Source organism: Hemitrygon akajei, chromosome 3 (assembly GCF_048418815.1).
Source record: "Hemitrygon akajei chromosome 3, sHemAka1.3, whole genome shotgun sequence".
Taxonomy (NCBI): Eukaryota; Metazoa; Chordata; class Chondrichthyes; order Myliobatiformes; family Dasyatidae; genus Hemitrygon; species Hemitrygon akajei.
Genome location: NC_133126.1, coordinates 31,980,235 through 31,999,685, shown reverse-complemented (window position 1 = coordinate 31,999,685; position 19,451 = coordinate 31,980,235). Strand labels below are relative to the sequence as shown.

Genomic DNA, 19,451 nt, shown 5'->3' with positions numbered 1-19,451 from the left:
ATAATCTGCAAACAGAATTTATGTCTAGCCTTCAAACACTGACTTGAAAAGCAAAATAAATACGGACTAGAGTTCTCATTGCAAGGTTAGTCATAGAAAACAGTAGCGTAGCAGTTAGCACAATGCGTTATAGTACAGGCGATCCAGGTTCAATTCCCATCACTGCCTGCAAGGAGTTTGTAAATTCTCCCCGTGACCGCATGGGTTTCCTCTGGGTGCTCTGGTTTCCTCCCACAGTCTAAAGGCATACAGGTTCATAGATTGATCGGTCATTGTAAGTTGTCCCGTGATTAGGCTCAGGTTAAATTGGAGGATTACCTGGCGGCGTGGCTCAAAAGGCTGGAAGGGCCTATTCCGCACTGTATCTCATAAATAAATACAACTATGCCTAAAAATCACATAGTTCATTCCCATTTCAAACACAAAATAAATACTGGAAAGCTGTCAATATATGGCTACAGAACTCTTCTGTACCAAAGGGTGGGGTGTGGAATCTGTTGTAGAAATGACCATGTTGGAGAAGTATGTTAATGTTTTGACAATATTAAACCTTTCATCAATACCCAATACACGTTTGTTAATGGTTGAAAACTTGTCCGTTTCAGAGGCCGTCGTGGAAGCAGCTTTATGCAAGTGTGTTCTGAAACCCTTAAAGGACAACATCAACAATCAGTTAAAGGAAATTCATTCCAAAAACGGCAATCTGAAACTTTTGAAAGAAAACCAACAGATTGTGCAAAATACAACCACCACCGAGTTGGGTGTGACGACTAGTGTACCGGAAGTAAGTGTCCTGGAAAAGATCCACCAGAAGCTCAGCGACATGCACCAGACCTACTCACCTGACAAGAAGGTCACCTACCTGCTCAAGTCCTGCAAGATGATTTATGATTCAATGTCGGTTGGAAATCATGGTAATTACGTTCAATATTCTTCACTTCTATAAAATACGCTTTACACTTTTTTAACTAGATTGCTTCAGTGGGTTGATAGAAATTGCAGAGGTTAATTTCAATATTACAGCCTGACGTGTGAGGGAGGGACAGAAGTCATCGGATTTTATCCCACTGACAACCAAAGTGGCGCAGCCAGTAAATTTGTTCCAATGACTTGGGTTCAATCCTGATCTCCATTGATTCATGGAGTTATGGTCATAGAGGAGTATAGTCTATGCCTACTCCCATCCTTCCTGTGCACAGTTTGCATGGTCTCCCTGTGAAAGGATGGGTTTCCTCCAGGTGCTCTGGTTTCCTTCCACATCCCAAAGATGAGCAGTGTGGTAGGCCAGCTACGTTCCCTCTAAGCTGTCCGTGCGCGCGCGCACACGTTTTTTCATCCAGAGCACAGAGGAAATTAATGTGCGCACAAAAGGTTAGTTACCTAAAATAATGAAGTAATTAAAAATTATACTTATTGAAAATAATCTTTTAGCTAAATGTTTCTGTTAACTAGTTAGTCAGTTTTCAAATACCACAATGAATGGCACTAATTTACGTCACCTCACCTTTCCTGTTCCGGTTTGTACAGCTGCATCACGGCGGCAGCCATCTTTGGCGGACAGTGTTCATATCGTAAAGTTTACAAAGATCTGCTTCAAATCCTGTAGATAGCTTACTAAGATTTTATTGGAAAAAAAATTGATTCACAATTTGGAATTCAAAAGAAGCGAAGGGCGTGAAGCGTGGCAGCTAGCACAGTGAACTGTTTAAGGGGAGCATGAGCTGGAACCTCTTCACTCTGAGGGTGGTGAGAGTGCAGGACGACTTGCCAGTGGAAGTGGTGGATTCAGGTTCCAATTCATCCCTTAAGAGAAATTTAGATAGGGACCTGTATGAGAGGGGAGAGGAGGGCTATGGTCCAGGTACAGCTCAATGGAACTAGACAGATTAATAGTTTGGCATGGACTAGATGGGCCAAAGGGTCTGTTTCTGTGATACAGTGCTCAGTGACTCTGCAAGTAGGTTAAGCAGAGTTTTGACTCAGCTACTTCATCAAACTTGGGAAAGAGAGATTTTAAAAGTGCTTTTAAGTTTCAGAGAAGGTGGCTGGAGGAATGGAAAGGACGAGATACGGCGACGGTCAGCTGAGTGATTTGGTCTTTCAGATGACGGTGATGCATTTTTGTCAGCGTTATCTGTCACGACAGAGCTTTTGGGTTGTGACCAGCACTGTACCAATGTGGAATGAAAACAGCTAATATCACAGCGGTGGCTTGCAGCAAATAAGGCCTATTTGGACAGAGACGGTAAAAGAGAGCTACCCAAAGTTAGAATTTGTTACACTCATGGAGCCTGCAAAGTGCCCAGATGTAAGATGAGCTCACAAACACAAGAAAATCTGCAGATGCTGAAATTACGAAGCAACATGCTGGAAGAACTCAGCAGGTCAGGCAGCATCTATGGAAATGAGTAGATAGTCGACGTTTCAGGCCTTGTGCTGCTGCTCTTTGAACTTACGTTGGGCCTTGTAATAACAAAACAGGAGACAATAAACAGATAGGTAGAATGCAATGAGATAGAAAGGCCACATGAGGCCCAGGGTCACAGCTGCTGGCTGAATACAGGTCATTGCAAAGCAGTCATCAACCCTGTATGCGGTTCCTCCAATGTAGAAAAGACCACATTGTAAACACCAGGGAAATGCAGGTGAATTGCTGCACCACTTATGCACAGATGCTGTGCTGCTGACCTGTTGAGTGTTTCCAGCATTTTCTGTTTTAACTTCGGACTTCCAGCATCTGCAGGTTTGTTTTTTGAATTCTGAGATCTCCGTCACATATGGTAGCGCTGTGTAAAGCACAAGGTCACATCAAACACACCTAAACCACGGACTCCCCCTTGTTTAAAACCAAAGCCCCGCTTCTAGAATACAGAGCACAAACAATTAAAGTCCCACCACTTAGCCCTGAAGGATCCCACCTGTTAGTTTGTCAGTTTGAAAATGACCAGTCGTACTGACTCCATTAACAATCTCAAATTTCACCCTGTTGTTGTCACAGGGTTAGATAACTTCTGATTGCTTTCCATCTTATGAAGCAGTGATTAAAAAAAAAACTTGGTATTTCACTCCACTGATATAAAGCATTGAAGAAAATCCTTTTTCCAGTTATATGAATTAATTCAATTTCCTCACTATGTTTGTTCCTGGTTACTATTTTTGGCATTCATTTTGTGGCTTATACTGTGAAACCAGACTCTGAATATTTGTTTAACATCTCTCTGTACAATATTCTCCACTGTTTATTATACTGTCTGTCCTTCTAAGGGACTGAGGGTTAAGTTTGCTGCTTTCAACCATCTTAAATGCCTTCAGAAAATCTTTTGATCTGGTTTTATATTTCTTGTCAGTTTCTGGTCACACTCCACAACTGCCTTTTGATTAATTCTTTTCTGGTTTCCAAAATTCTCCAAAACTTCAGATCCCATTATCTTTTACAACATTACTTGCCTATACTTTCAGTCTGATGTTGGACTTGACTTCCGTAGCTGGCCACAGCTGGATCACATAGCCCATGGATTTTTCATTTCTCGGTGGAATGTATATGAAATGTTTATGGAGGGCAAAGTGGGAGCCTGATTCCTGGCCAGTAAGAACAGAGTAACGTATTGTCTGATTCAGGGCTAACCCCAAAATGGAGGTTATTATTAATGCTGCAGGCCAGTGCAAATCAAAAGAAAAACTGCAGATGCTAGAAATCTGAGATAAAACCAAAAGCTGCTGGAAAAATTCATAAGATCAAGAAGAAAGAAGAAAACTACCTGGACCATTTTGTTTTCCTTCTTCCACAGTTCTGATGAACCCTCTCAGTGTGAAACAGTAACCGTTTCTTTTTCCACCGATGGTACCTCATCATTTGAGTTTTACAAGCATTTTCGGTTTTTATTGCAAATCAGGGTTTATAATGGCCCGACAAAAAGGTTATTTGCATCTGAGGATATATACTCAGCGAGCATTTTATTAATTATGTCCTGTACCTAATTAAGGGACCACTGAGTGTATGTTCGAAGTCTTCTCCTGCTGTAACCCATCCACTTCAAGGTTCGGTGTGCTGTGCATTCAGAGGTGCTCTTTTGCATACCGTTGTGGTACTGTGTGGTTATGTGAGTTACTGTCGATTTCCTGTCAGCTTGAACCAGTCTCCTTTGACCGTTCTCCTTTGAGCTCTCTCATTAGCAAGGTGTTTTCGCCCACGGAACTGCTGCTCACCGAACGTTTTCATTTCTTATTTTGCACAATTCTCTGTAAACTCTGTTCTGCATGAAATTCCCGGGAGTTCGGCGCTTCCTGAGATATTCAAACCACACCATCTGGCACCAACAACCGTACCATGGTCAAAGTCACTTAGATCACATTTCCTCCCCACTCTGATGTTTGGTCTGAATAGCAAGTGAATCGTTTGACCGTGCCTGGGGTGCTTTTATGCATTGAGTTCCTTCCACGTGATTGGCTGATTAGATATTTATAATAATGAACAAGTGTATAGGTCTAGCCAATAAAGTGGCCACTGGCTGTAATATCATCCCTTGTTAGTCCTGCTAAATGCTCAGCATAGTGGCAATAATAGAAAATACTCAGCTTATGAAATTCTTTCCTATTAACTGCTGCTAATGTTTAGTACTTTCATTGATGTTAGCCAGAAATAAATTCCTAAACAACAGATGCTCTGCCCTTTGGTACTTCAGCTGATATCTTTGACAAATCACTTTAGCATGTAGGTGTGTATAGAGTTAGTGCATATTCTAGACACAAAGGCAACAAGGGAGTTGGGGAAAGGGCACTGAGACAGAAAATCAACTATAATTATATTGAGGGTAAAGCAGGCTTAAAGGGCTGGATGGCCCTTCCCTGCTCTGGTGTCTCTATACGTGTGGTTAGTGAGCAGGGCTCTTTATGGTGTCCACATTTCTCTACACTGATGCAGCAAAGTTGAGTTTATTGCCACATACACAAGTATATATATCTGCACAGATGCAGTGAAAAACTTTAACTCGAAGCACCACCACAGCCACATAGTAAGTCAGCTTCTCACTGCGCCTGTGCGTGCATGTACTTGGACACATTTCAAACCAGAGGCTGATTTCAAATCATCTTGGAACTCCTTGACATTGAACTTGAACATGTATTAGCTAGTGTGCAACAGCCACTTTATACTAAAAATAAATCATGCACAGGCACCCTCTTCGCTGTATGAGGTCTTGATTTCAAGGGATGGCCAAAATAATGTGATATCTGACCATAGATTTATAAATTTTGAGCAAACATACGTCTTGTAGTAAGTTTGGTTTTAAATGAGAATTCCGGTTAGCCAGTCTATGCCACAAGCAAGAGTTTCGAATGGAGGTTCAACCCAGAATAAAATTCCCCACAAAACATTAAATTAAGCTGGTTAACTTATGAGATCTGCAGTTCAATTATCAACTGTCAGCATACAGGGCACATACTCTAACCCTAACCCTAACTTTAATTGGCTCTTTCCCTCCATAAACTTGGGAATAAACTTCAAACTTCAGCATCAAGGCTCACAGGAAAATTTCTGGGATCATGTTGACTAGATCAAGTGGACTGGCCTGGAAAACATTACCAACCCCGCAGATGAGATCCTTGAATACATTGTGTTTCTATAGAAAGAAATTCCATTCACTCCAGCCATCTCTGCAGCCACCATCTTTTGTTTTCAACACAAATCTAACAATAGCTCAAAGTAAATTTATTATTAAATTACATATCAGTGGTCCATCGTTGGTCGGTTCAACCATGAATATTGCATCCTAGCTGTTGATGTTGTCAGTCGATACTCAAGGCAGGACAGGACAATATGGAGAACAGGCTATTGCCTATGTAGTAGGCTGCTCCTCTCCATGATCCAAAGGAACGGCGGAGACCGATACAGTTTGGTACCAGCGGCATGGCAGGAGCTGCCAGTCCATGTCGAATTCGATATAGGACCGCCTCAGGAACTGCAGCTCCGGATTTGTTCTCTGGGGTTTACAGCTGACAAGCTGTATCTGCCTAAAGCGACTGGTTTTAAGGCACCTGGATCGCACCTTTGTCCATTCTTCTGTCAATAGAAATGGTTCCACCAAGCTTACTAGCTTGAGATGCACTCCATTGAGACCATTTAGTAGGTAGTGGGAACTTAACCCCACTATAACGCCCCCCCCCCCCCCCAACCCTGTCACCTTGAGATTTGTTTTCTTGCAGGCCTTTACAAAAATTATAAAGAAATACAACTGAATATATGAAAAACCACAACAACAAGGCACAAAAGATGACAAACGGTGCAAATAATACTGAGAACATGAGTTTTAAACGAGTCTGTAGGGTGCAGAAAGTGTTCAGAGCTTCGGAGAGTGAAGTTATCCTCAGCCTGGTTCAGGATGGTTGTTGGGTAACCTTCGTTCCTGAACCTGGTGGGGTGGGACCTAAAGCTTCTGTACCTCCTGCCCGATGATAGCAGTGAGAAGAGAGCATGGCCTGGGAGGTGGGGGTCCTTGATGATGATCAGTAGTATCCATCCCACAACTACTCAAAGAGGTAAGAGCAATAAAAACAAAACTAAAAGGAAATATTGATAAATTAAGTCAGAAAGTTATATGCAATTTTGAAAATATTAATGACTAAAAACTAATCGGAATAAACAAGAGTCGCATTTCACTACTCAACTGAGTGGTGTGCTGATCAGAGCTTCGATCTGTATTGAATTACATAATTAGATCTGCTCATAGTAGTTCTGATGTAGCCCAGGAAATCAATCTTACTTGATCATCTGTGACAAGGCAATAAACTACCATCATTTTTACAAAAACCACAACATCCCATGCAGATCTAGCCTTGCAGAAGTATTGATCCATATAAAATACCACCACTTTTTCCTCTGCCATTGTAAGTGCCAGTGAAAGAAGCATAGAATCTTTTTATAAAATGCAGTCAACTGGCAGAGGAGATCCTGTTGTTAGCATGAAAAGCAGACATTAAGAAGATTAAATCCATCTTTTCCTTTGAAACTCCACTGCAAGGGGGTAGTTTTCACTGATGTTGGATTCCTTTTTTATCTGCAGCTGTGCTTGTGATTGTAGTGACTCAGTATTTCTGATTACACAATAAATCAGGGAGCCATCGAGTGGAAAATTGTGGTTTATGAACATATACGGGATGCTGCTCTTGAATTATTGTTCAGGATTCACTGCCAGCCTGTTCATTAATCATTGTAATGAACAAAGTTTGGTTTACACTGTATTTTTCTTCCTAAGGCTGTCTTCCCTTTACCTCTCCTTTTCTGTTGTCACTAGACCTTCTTAGGCTATGGTGCCCTTCAGTTCCTAATAGAACAAAAGCAAACTGGAAGGTAACGGGGCAAATACCTCAGGATACCTCATTGAAAATGCCAGCCTCCAATGAAGGACAGATGCTAAGACAGGCAAGGAAAGATTCAAATGGCTTAGTAGAGAAATGGGTTTTTGGGAAGTTGAAAAAGGAAAAGAGAAGGGTGGAAAAATTTGGGGAGGGAACCTCACACAGCAAGAACTCAGAATCAAAGTAACACCAGCATATTGTAAGTTGTGAAATTTGTTGGTTTTATGGCAGCAGTACATTGCAAAACATAATAAAAACTGAATTACAGTACATATATATATATATAAAATAGTTAAATAAGTAGTGCAAAAAAGTAGTGAGGTAGTGTTCATGGGTTCAATGTCCATTCAAAAATTGGATGGCAGAGGGGAAGAAGCTATTCTTGAATCGTTGAATGTGTGCCGTCAGGCTCCTGTACCTTCTTCCTGAGGGTAGCAATGAGAAGAGAGCTTGGCCTGGGTGATGGGACTCCTTTATGATGGATGCCAACTTCTTGAGGTGCTGCTCCTTGAAGACATCCTGGACACTGGGGAGGCTGGGGCCCATGATGAAGCTGACTGAGTTTACAACTTTCTGCAGCTTCTTTCGATCCTGAGCAGTAGCCATCCCCCAGACGGTGATGCAGCCAGTTAGAATGCTCTCCATGGTACATCTGTAGGAATTTGCAAATGTCTTTGGTGACATACCAAATCTCCTCAAGCTCCTAATGAAAAATAGCCGCTGTTGTGCCTCCATTGATATGCTGAGCCCAGGCTCTGTGGCATCCCAGGCATATGACTGGTGCTTTGACCTTCAGTCTATCTTGTCCTATGATTACTGACTGTCAAAAAGGTACAGATACATTCAAAAAGGACATTTCACAGCACATAGTCTCCAATCTCTTTACCAGAGCATATCTCTCATTTCTTCAAATTAGACCTTCGCATATTACCTTTACCAAATAAACAAACACAACCAGTACCAGAGTGTTGAACAAAAAAAGAAATATATACAAGATGAACTGTAATACATATAGGCAGAGGGCAGGAAAAATCATCTCTACACGGAGAGCTATGGAGAAAGAAAGACTTCAGGATACTCTATCTTGCTGAAGAGCCAATGAATATAATCAATGTTATAAATGTGGGAGCAAGGAAATCGATGCGCACAGTAAATTCCCACAGCAGAATGACTATATATCCTGTGGTAATAATATTGACAGAGAGGTATATATATATTGGTCAAGATCACAGATCTTGAAACAGAACCGTTGATATTTTAGTCTACCTGAGGTGACGGGTTGGAAGAGTGGTGTCAATGTACGTAATATCCAAATGATGGTAACTCTAAAAGCGCAGTGCTCACCCACGTGCTTACATCCCTCCACTCTCTTCAAACTTAGTGACGGATTCCAATCCACTGCTACCCCATTTGTTGCACGTTCTTCTGCCTTTACAGATTCATTTGTGGAACCTGAACCCACAATTTCATGAAAGAGTGAAAAAATACGAATATCAAAGTCATACAACCTGCCCCACTCAACCCTGCAGCATTTATGTGGATCTCCCTTGCCTGGTTAATAACATGTTTAGAAACTGTAAATATTCAGTATTACATGGAATCAATTGAAGCAATGAATGAAGAGATATAGGAAAAGGTTGTGTAAATATGACTAGGTGTAATGGAGGGAGAACTCCAATAGGAACCAATTGAGTTGATTGACCAATTTCCATGCAATATGCAACTGATTCTATAAGCAGATCAGTTTTATTCAATGCGTTTCAAGTGCAATGCATCATAGTTTTATTGGAGGTTGTAATTCCCATTCTCAAATGACCAAAGTCAGCATGTTTCCACTGTCCAGCCACTTGGGATTTTGATAGAAAACAGTCAAATTATTTCCTTTGTTTGAAATTCATTAAAAAAAAAATCAGCTTCAACCAATAATTGTAGCCCAGCACTGAGAAATTACCAGTGATAATTTGTGATAGTCTAACGTATGGAAACAATGTCAGGGCACTTCGTGCCTCCACTAAACGATTATTGCCTTTGATTGTCCTGGTTTGATGATGATGATGATGATGGATAGCCAGATATCATATTTGCTCTGTAAAGCAATGTCAGGGGCTCCGTTACTGGAAATCTTCCCTTAGATTTATTGGCAGACTAATCAAGAGTGTTATTAGCAAAATTACTGGAATCCTGATGGAATTATTCTAGCCCAGTGGGTTGATAAGCTTGTTTGAAACATTCTTCACTACCATTTTATCATCATACTTTCCAGAGTATGTTTTCTTTCTTTGTTCAAATTTGTGAAAAAACAATAAAATAGAAGGTGAATGCGCCCCCAAATCTCCACCAATGTCTTTCCGAAGGTAGGTGGAAAGTAATGCTTGATAGTACTTCGGTGTTATTCTGCTGTCAGATGTTACTCTTGCACCAGTCGAAAGGTGACACAGGAAAGCAGCCCGTCAAGACTCCCTACCTGCTTAACTAGTCAAAATTGCCTTTGATTCCTTGCCTCCTCTATGAGACTTTATTGTTTCCGAGCCCTTATCAGACACTGGCAGCTTTCCATGAACCAAATCACAAGCTCAAGTCCCAGCTCCGCACGCTGCAGTGAAGTAAAAATAACTGGATCTAGAAAAAGTAGCAGTTACACCTGGGCTCACAACTCCATGGTCTTAGGGTTTCAGGAATAGAAAGAGCCTAAATTCAATCCCCAAGAAGGAGAAAGACCCTTTAAGACCATGATAGGTTTCAGTAGGACTCACACCGGTGGGTGGGAGATCCTTTAAGGCCTTCTTGCAAGCCTTAAACCTACTCTAGAATAAAATAATGATTCCTCAGAAATGGAAAGCTAAAATGTTGCAAGTCTTGGCGATTATAGAAGATGCACAGGTTTCAGTACGAAGTGGATGACAAAGCCCATCTCCTGCTCCAGTCCCTGCAGTCTCCTCTGGTCCCTCATAAATTCACACCAGATCAAGGAAGAGCCAGCAGGAAGTGCTAAACAGCTTACAAAGGGAAAATTGCAAAGACGTGGCATTGCAGAACATTCCAGGAGCGCTCATCAGGGACGACTACTGACTGTCTCACACTGATAAGAGCTGTACAGGGGATTAACAAGTGGTAACAATCTGTCAACACAGTTAAGTGTTTGATGCTATCTGCATTGCATTTGTAATGGACTCTTCTGACGTTCCCAAATAATCGCGCTGTTTGCTTGATGCTGGAGAATACCCATAAGCGTGGGTGTATAAGTGCAAATGCAGACTTGTATCTAACGCACCATCAACACGCAGTACCACTGTGTGTGTCACTCAATATCTGTTATATATTTTGGGTGGGTGATCTTCACTTCCTTGAAAAGGAAATTCATACTGATCTTAAAGCCAAGCAGATGAAAAGAAACAGTGATCAAAGGCAGCTGAAGAGGTGGGGGATGGTAGTGTAGTGGGTAGCACAACACTTTATAGTACCAGCACCCTGAGTTCAATTCTTGCCACTGCCTGTAAGGAGTTTGTACGTGCTCCCCATGACCGCGAAGGTTTCTTCTGGGTGCCCTGCTTTCCTCCCACAGTCCAAAGATGAACTGGTTGGTAGGCTAATTGGTTACTCTAAATTGCTCCAAGGTTAGGCCAGATTAAATCAGGGGTTACTGGGAGGTGCAGCTCAAAGAGTCAAAAAGGCGTATTCCGCGCTGTATCTCAACAAATAAATAGTACAGTCACAGCAATGAGTACGGTTAAAAGTAATGGGTGGCAGACACATGGTTTCTCCATCAACTCTGGAGTCAGGCAGGGTTGTCCACTCTCATCGTCTACTTTGTGTCCTGCCTAGGACCTTTTGCTGAATCCATCAAGAAGGGCGAGAGCATAAGAGGGGTGACATTGCCAGACACTGAGGCACTGAAGTTAAAACCTCCCTGTACATGGGCAATGTTGCCATCTTCTGCTTGGATCCACGGTCAATTCACAGAATGATCAGCATCTGCAACCAGTTTGAGTTGGTGTTGGGGCCAGAGTCAACTGCAGGAGGAGCAAAGCCATTCTCTTTTGTAACTGTCCTGACTGCTCCAACATCCACTTCACAGTCAGGCTCAACGAGCTGAGCACGTTGGGGGTATGGGTTGGAGGGGCTGAAACATGTAACAAGAATTGACTGGAGCAGATTGGGAAGGTCAAACAAACACTGGGTATGTCAAAATGGTGTTCTCAGTCAATAACTGGGAAGAACTTGGTCATCAGGTGCAATATGCTCTCAGGACTGCTGTACTTGGTGCGGGTTTGACCTGTTCCTCACTCCGCTGCCTCAGAGGACATCTCCCACCTTATCTGGGGTGTGTTGAGATGGAGCAAGTCCAAACAGTTGTGATGCACAAGTCCCCAGGGAATGGGGGCAAAAGTCTACTCAGTGTTGCCCTCATCTTAAGGCCCCCCGTAATGTGTTTCTGTATCAGTCAGTGTGAGGTCCCAAAGCACATGGGCGTCAAACATCGCTACCAGCTCGTGGAATTGTGGAAGATAGGCCTGGCCCCTGCACCGTGCAATGCCCCAGTCAGCTGGATGTTGCCACATTCCCTGCCCTTCGTAGAAGAGTTCTTCCAGGTAAACACCTTGGACCATAAGACCAGTAGGCAGTGATGAGCGTGGAATGTACTGCAGATACTGTGGGACAGGGACACTATGGATTCCATGGAATTGTTCTCTGAGCAAATGGTCCAAGCCATCTGTGGGCCTACTTCATCACAAGATCTGACCACCAAGCATCAAGACCTCACGTGGCCTTGTCAGAGCTTTCCACCGCAGATGACGTCCCACCCCCCCCCCCCCCCACTGCCCTCGGGAGTACTGCGGTGGCGAAGAAAGGGACACTTACCTCTTTGCAGAATGTGGATTTGCTGAGAGGACGTGGAGACAGATGAGAGTTCATCTCTGGTCCGCAGGTCGTTCCTGGGGCCACACACCGAGACGCGTATCAAGTGCTGCCAGAAAGCCATCACGTCCATTTGGTCTGCCTGAAACTGTCGGTCTTCCAGCTCAGCGAGGGGGCTGTGAGGGAATGCTGGAAGCCTGCACAGTCCGAGCCGCGGCGGTGCGTACCGAGGGGCACATGAAGCTCCATACAACCAAAGCTAAGGCTCTGTGGGGAAGGCTGCAATAGGTTATTTCTGCTACCGCCCATGCAGGGGCAGAGTTGGGTGGGAAAGCCCTCAGGACAATGGAAGGGGTATCACCTCAGGGGACCACGGGGGTGGCTATAGTGCCGTGTTTGTGTTTTGTTTCAAGTTTACACTACAGAATGCACTGACCATCAAGGTAAAGTTTTTTGTCACTTTCTTCCTCTGTATATATAATTCTGTCATGATTTTTTTTAATCTGAAAAAGTGCTCTGTTTATTCAATACGCTAATCTAACCCACATCACATGTCTCTGCTGCTATGCTTCCTCACACTCCATAATTTTGCATAACTTTACTTCAGAAGCATATAATTTACCTGACAGTTTCATTGAACCCTGCAAGAATACTTAATGAACCCTAGTTTGGTATTGATTGAAGCTGGAAGTACAATAGTGGGAATCATCTCATCTTTCACGACACTTTTCACTGCTCTGATAATTCTGTTTTCTGGAGAGTCTGAAAGAAATAACCTTACAAAGATTTTGCTGTTATTGTTTTGCAGTTTATACCATAAGAGAGAGGAGCAGAATTAGGCCATTTGGCCCATCAAGTCTGCTCCACCATTTCCTCATGTTGATCCATTTTCCCTCTCAGCTGCAATCTCCTGCCTTCCCCCCATATCGCTTCATTACCTGATTAATCAAGATTTGGCCTCCACAGACACCTGTGGCAACGATTTCCACAGATTCACCACTCTTTGGCTAAAGAAATTCCTCCTCATCTCCATTCTAAAAGGATGCCCCTCTATTCTGAGGCTGTCTCTTCTGGTCTTAAACTCCCCTATCATAGGAAACATCCTCTCCACATCCACTCTATCAAGGCCTTTCACCATTCGATAGGTTTCAATGAGGTCACTCCTCATTCTCCAGAATTCCAGTGAGTACAGGCCCAGAGCCACCAACAGTCCTCAACATGACATCCTTGCTTTTATATTCTAGTGCTCTCGAAATGAATGCTAACATCACATTTGCCTTCCTCTACTGCACTTCCATGTACTTAACTACTTACAGATCTTGGTTTGAATTTAATTACATTCAGTTTTTAAGTTAGGCACAAGCTAGAGGACATTTCCATAGTAGACAAGAAGCTGAGGGATTTTGATCATCTGTGAACTGTCTATTTTTGCATTCCATATGAAATTAATATACAGTCGTCTTTTTTAATGAATCATCTGTGGTTGCTTTGAAAAGCTAATGGATGGTGCATGCAAATTCATGATTGCAGTTCTAGCTCAGACTATGGAGGTGTTAAAAATCCATATAGATCCATATCAGTAGAAATCTGTGGAAGTTCTCCTGAGCATAAGGGATGTGGGCTGCTTATTTGAGAGACTGGTGATGCTGAATAGACCGCCTAATGCACTAATTTGAAATAAACTCTGATTGCTTACAACAGTTTGAAGGCATATCATTCAGCAGTTCATTTTTCAAATGTATCCAGCAACCTTTTGTTATGAGTTGCAGGCAACATTCTTCCGTATTTTGTCACAGTTGTACAATGAGACTTGACCATAAAATACTGAATGGAAGTGGAGCAGAGATTAGTTCACAAACCATTGCATAATGTATTCATTAAAAACAATTGTCCAATGCTCCCATTTTAAAACCAAATTAGCACTTGCAATTTTCTTCTTTGCATTGTATTTTGTATACTTGGGAATATAAAGTTATCACCTCAGTTAAATTACAATAGAGAAGTTGTAACAATGGCAAACATCCATCGTCAAAGCGGTTTTTTCTTCTCTGGCTAATAATGGAACCATTCTGTAGTTGAGTGTGTCCAGCAGGGTCGCAGCAGCATCAATCTAATCTTTCATAAATATTATTAATAAGGAAGGATATTTTATAAATATTAATAAGAAGAATTTAATAAGGACAGCAAAGATGAAAATTTACCTGTGATGTTCAGTCTGCAAAATCTTAGGCATAAGGCTTCAAATTATCATCAATATGTAACAGGAGGAGGTAGTTATTTAAACTGATGTATTTATATCTAGAAGAATAAGGGAGCTTCATCTCAGCAGGTTTTATAAAAACAGACCATGTGTTGACAATATGTGTCTGGATGTATCTCAAGATTCTGTTATTACATTTTAGAAAATATTACTGGCTCTCCTCACCAACAGCTAGAAAATTTACAAGCAGTTGCCAATTTCTACATTCCCATCTGTAGCAGCAATTAGACATTGTGATTAAAGATATAAACCTGCCTTAATCACAATTCCATGTTAAGAATAGATTAACTTTTTGTCTGTTACATGATGTGCTTACAGTCAGCAAAGGAAGATTCAAGACTTGAGTATTAGTGACCCCTTAATGGAAAGTGTGGCTGTGATGTTTGATATCCTACAGATAGTGTGCCTACTGACACACACTGGCTGTTGCCTCTTCTCCCTCCTTAGCCAGTCTCTTGGGGCTAAGGATGACTCGCTTCCACTCTGTTTCTGAGGAGCAGGCGAAGTGGGGAGGGCACTACAGCACAGCTACCGCAAGGTTTGTACAGGAATAAGCACTTGATCCAATGGCTAGGAGGTCTAGACCAGGTTTTACAACACACACACACACACACACACACACACACACACACACACACACACACACACACACACACACACACACACACACACACACACACACACACACACACACACAGTCCCAGCACACTTGATTTTGCCCACTCCCCCTCTTCCTTGCCCCCTCCCTTGTCCTCTATGCTGATCCCTCCTTGTTTTACATTCAAAATCAATTATTCAGTATGTAAAAAATAGATAACTTTAAGAATCTTCAAGCCAACAAAATCAAACTGGGGAGTAAAGGGGCGGGGATGAAGAAGAAGGTGAGGGGAGGGGAATTAGAATAAAAAGATGGGGAGAGTGAAGGGGAAGGAGTACAAGATGACAGGTGACAGTTGAAAACCAAGTGAGGGGGAAGGTAGGTGGGTGGGGTGGGAGAATGAAGTGAGAAGCTGGGAGGTGATAGGTGGAAAAGGTAAAGGGCTGAAGAAGACGGTGAGGAGAGTGGACCATGGGAGAAAGGGAAGGAGGTCGGACACGAGAGGGAGGTGATGGTCAGGTGAGAAGAAGATGGGGGGAAAGAGGGGAGCCCAAATAAGGAATGGGAAAAGAGAGAAGGGGAGGGGGAGAAACTTTTATTGAAAATCTGTTTTATCTTAACAAATTTACCTGAGAGATACTACACATGTAAAATTAGATTGTTTGGACAGGGATGTGTTTAGCATGACTTTCATGTGATGGGAATATGGGTATTTTATTTGAAATAGTTTGTAAATACATAAAATTTACCTCAGATCACAGAGATCTGCAAGTTATACTGCAGAAGATCACAAAACAGTAAATCATATGGATATCCAGAGAATCACTCAGAGCCTCTTCTGCATTCTCAAACATTGGTCATTTAGATACATAATTTATTCATATGTAAGTTATTAAATATATTGGAAGAATTGCTACCTTTGATAGAAAGTTCTAGATTGATAATGGCAGCTGCTCATTTGAAAGAAGTGACAATGATAAGGAAATCTTATTTAAGCAGGGTAATGCCACCAAACAGGAAGTTGTGAATGTGCATCTGCGATGATTCCTGAAGCTTTAATGTTTGTGTGCAAAGAGCTTCCATAAAATAAGTCTAATGAGTATGAAGTACATCTGAGAGATGCTAGGATATTTCTGAACATTGGTCTGTCACTGAGAAACCTACTGACAGCTTTATAGGAGAATGGGAAGTGCTAATTAACGTTCCAATTCTGTTTCTGTCTTTAGCAAAGTCACATGGTGCAGATGACTTCCTCCCTGTGTTAATGTATGTGTTGGCGAGAAGCAACCTGACGTCGCTTCTTCTGGATGTGGAATATATGATGGAGTTACTCGACCCTTCATTACATTTAGGAGAAGGTATGGACGTACCTGTGTATAGAATGGTGTATAACACTACAAGGTCACTAATGGAAAATATAGATTAAGGAAATTGATCCTGTTTCTCGAATTCAATTCCAATTTCCCTCTATAAATGTATCTATTTTTGCTGTGTTTTCTTATTTTTTTCCTTGGGTGTGTGAAGAAACATGAGGCAATGAGTAAAGTTGCACATCGGTCAGCTTTTCAAAACTGCTTGTTCCTTGACAATGATTTTTCAATTTCTTGCCACCAACAGTGGAGTTAGATCTATTTAAAGAACCCATACCTGAGCAGGAGCAGTGTGTGTGTGAGACCAGTGGTGCAGTTGCTAGGACACAATGTGTGACGATTCATTCCCCTGAGTTTCACTAGGTGTGCCCGGTCAATCAATTTCTTGCAACAGACCAGCCACATTCCTGCAGGTCCTGCCCTTGCCTTATCATGTCACAGCTTCACTCTGTGGCAGGAGGACTCAATTTCCCCCTCCTGTTTGTTCATCAGCGTGAGTCAAATAAACAGGGGTAGGAGCGGGGGGGACATTCTTGCCAGTGTTCTTCCATCTTTTTTACTAAACAGCGAAAGCCTCCAGAAAGACTTCCACTTCCTGGTGGGTGAGTACTGTTTGGAATTAGTGCTAAATGTGTAGTAGCAAAAAAGATTTGAGTTGCTTTCTTCCGTAAGGTGTAGGCAGCATTTATTCGATATTAGCCTAAAGTAATGTTAGAGGGATTCTGTTACACCCAACGGCGTGGGCACTGACGTTGTGCTAATCAGGTTGTACATAGAACTTCATGAGCATCCTGCACAAGTTAAACAGTTTAAGATGCAACACAATCCTGGGGGCTGTTTTCCAAAGCTATCCAACATAGCCAGCCGCATGGAGCACCAGAAATACAGAGCAGGTAATTGTAGATAAGATGGGAAACAAACTAGCTTTGAGAGATCCTAGAAAATTTAATTAAAACATCCAAGTGTGTGCACACATACAAAGAGCTAATTAGAGCCAAGCCTTCACAAAATTAATTAATGCCTGTAATGCTGTTGACTCGGAATAACATAATCGAATTGCAACTCGCTGTTTTGTATACAATGCATCCCAAGTGGTAAGTAACACAATTATTCTATGCAGCAGTTAATTGTACATAATTGGTGGGAGTTGATGGACTTTGCTGTGTTTCAGGGTATTATTATTTGACGACAACCTACGGCGCCTTAGAACATATCAAACATTTTGATAAGCAGACTGTCACTCGGCAACTCAGCCACGAGGTCCAGGACTCAATCCACCAATGGGAAAGGAGGAGGACTCTGAACTTGAAGCAAGTGCCTAGGGCATCAGTGCAGGTCAGTAGCAACTCAATTCATGCACCAAAATACCTTGTCCGCTTTCCAATGAATTTATTCCATTAAGTTCAAACACGTCACAAAGTTTTAGGTGAGCAGAGGAATAAGCAATATGACATCAAGGTTAGAAATAATTTCACTAAACCTTTTCAAATCTGACTCTTATCATGGGTGGGGTTTTCAATTATGTTATAACATTATGACGGGTGTAGGTAGGGCAGACTGCAGGAAACGTCGCCCCTCATCAGAGGCAGATAAAAACAGGGGGACACGGATTTAGAGGGAATCATTTCTCACCCAGAGAGCAGTGAGTACCTGGAACACAATAACAGAGAGAGAGGTGAAAGGAGAGTCGCTGGCAGCATTGAAGAAGTGTGCAGACGAACTCTTAAACTGCACAGGAAGGGAAGGCTCTGGTCAAAGTGCAAGGAGATGGGGTTAATGCAGGTGTGTACCCACTGGTCAGTATGGTGGTCTGAATGCTGGGTGATTCTATCCCAAAGACATGTGGCTCGGTGGATTCACTGACTGTTCTAAATTGCACCCCCTCTGCTCACTGTGCGTGGGTGCGGGGCAATTGATGGGCACGTAGAGAGGAATGAAACTGGCTGGGGTAGGATTGGTGTGAGGGGGTGTTTGACGGCCAGCGGACTGAAGGGCATGTTTCCTCGCTCCTGTCTCCCCACACACGGGGTGGGGGGGGGGGAGGTAAACAACTATTAATCCCAACCACTAGCTGTGAGGTACTTGTATCCTGGGGAGGACCTGTATACATATAGGAACAAATTACAGGGTCGTGAGCCAAATGCAGGCAAGCAAGGGTATCTTGTTCAGCATGGACCAGTTGGGCCAAAAGGCCTGTTTCCATGGTGCATAACTCTCTTTGATCACCTTCTTATGTAAAGATTAACTCCCTTCCACACTAAATCTCACTGTGATGGTGACATGGCAAATAATATTGTAAACAAAATCCCTTTAAAGTACACCTTCTTTAAATTAAAATATACTGAACTGATCACCACCTGCTTTCTGTTTTACCAAGTAGTGTATTGAAACAAGTTTGGTTTTCTTCTTCCCCAATAAGGCCGAATCAGCATTTAAAGAATGAAGATCAAAAGAGTCCGATTGTTTGCATAAAGAGTTAAATGGGAGAGTCAGCTAAAATGCATCCTGGGGAGAAACAGCTCCAATCGCTTCAAGATTTCGAGCCACAGCACAAAGTGAAGTGAAAATAAACCTTAGTGAACAAAGCAAACCTTAGTTCTGCACAAATACATTTAGACTCAAGGAGCGTAATCCCCATGTGATCATAACACAGAGTGGGCTGACCAGCACCAAGGGCCTGCACCAGAATTCAATAATGTCATGGGTGATCTTGTAATTAACCCTAAACCTAACCCTGTGCATCATATCTATGTTCCCACCCATGATACACAGATTTACAAAGTCCAAAAGGCACAGCTTTCAATATCTGAAGCAACCAGCACCCAAAGCTCATTTGGGGTAAAAGATTTCAAAGATTTACAACCCGGTAATTTAAAAAAAACCTCCTCATCTTAGTCTTAAATGATCAACACATATCCTAAGGAAAACAACCTCTCAACTGGTAAGTCCCTTTCAGGATCTTGGTGGTGACTTTGTTGTAAAGTGCTGGAATCACTTCCCCTTCCTCTAAATG

General features: G+C 42.3%; 1 protein-coding gene across 3 annotated transcripts in view; it reads left to right on the top strand.

Moving 5' to 3' along the window:
• The window catches only part of rin3 (Ras and Rab interactor 3), a 110,823-nt gene that overhangs the window by 79,402 nt on the left and 11,970 nt on the right, over positions 1-19,451 (top strand). For 2 of the 3 annotated variants that reach the window (XM_073039496.1, XM_073039495.1), the window contains 3 exons: positions 606-914; positions 16,295-16,426; positions 17,610-17,773. In XM_073039496.1, the coding sequence (XP_072895597.1) occupies positions 606-914; positions 16,295-16,426; positions 17,610-17,773 (605 nt within the window). Of the gene's footprint in view, positions 1-605; positions 915-16,294; positions 16,427-17,609; positions 17,774-18,857; positions 19,356-19,451 lie in introns of those variants that run through there. The other variant, XM_073039497.1, reaches the window with a different exon arrangement.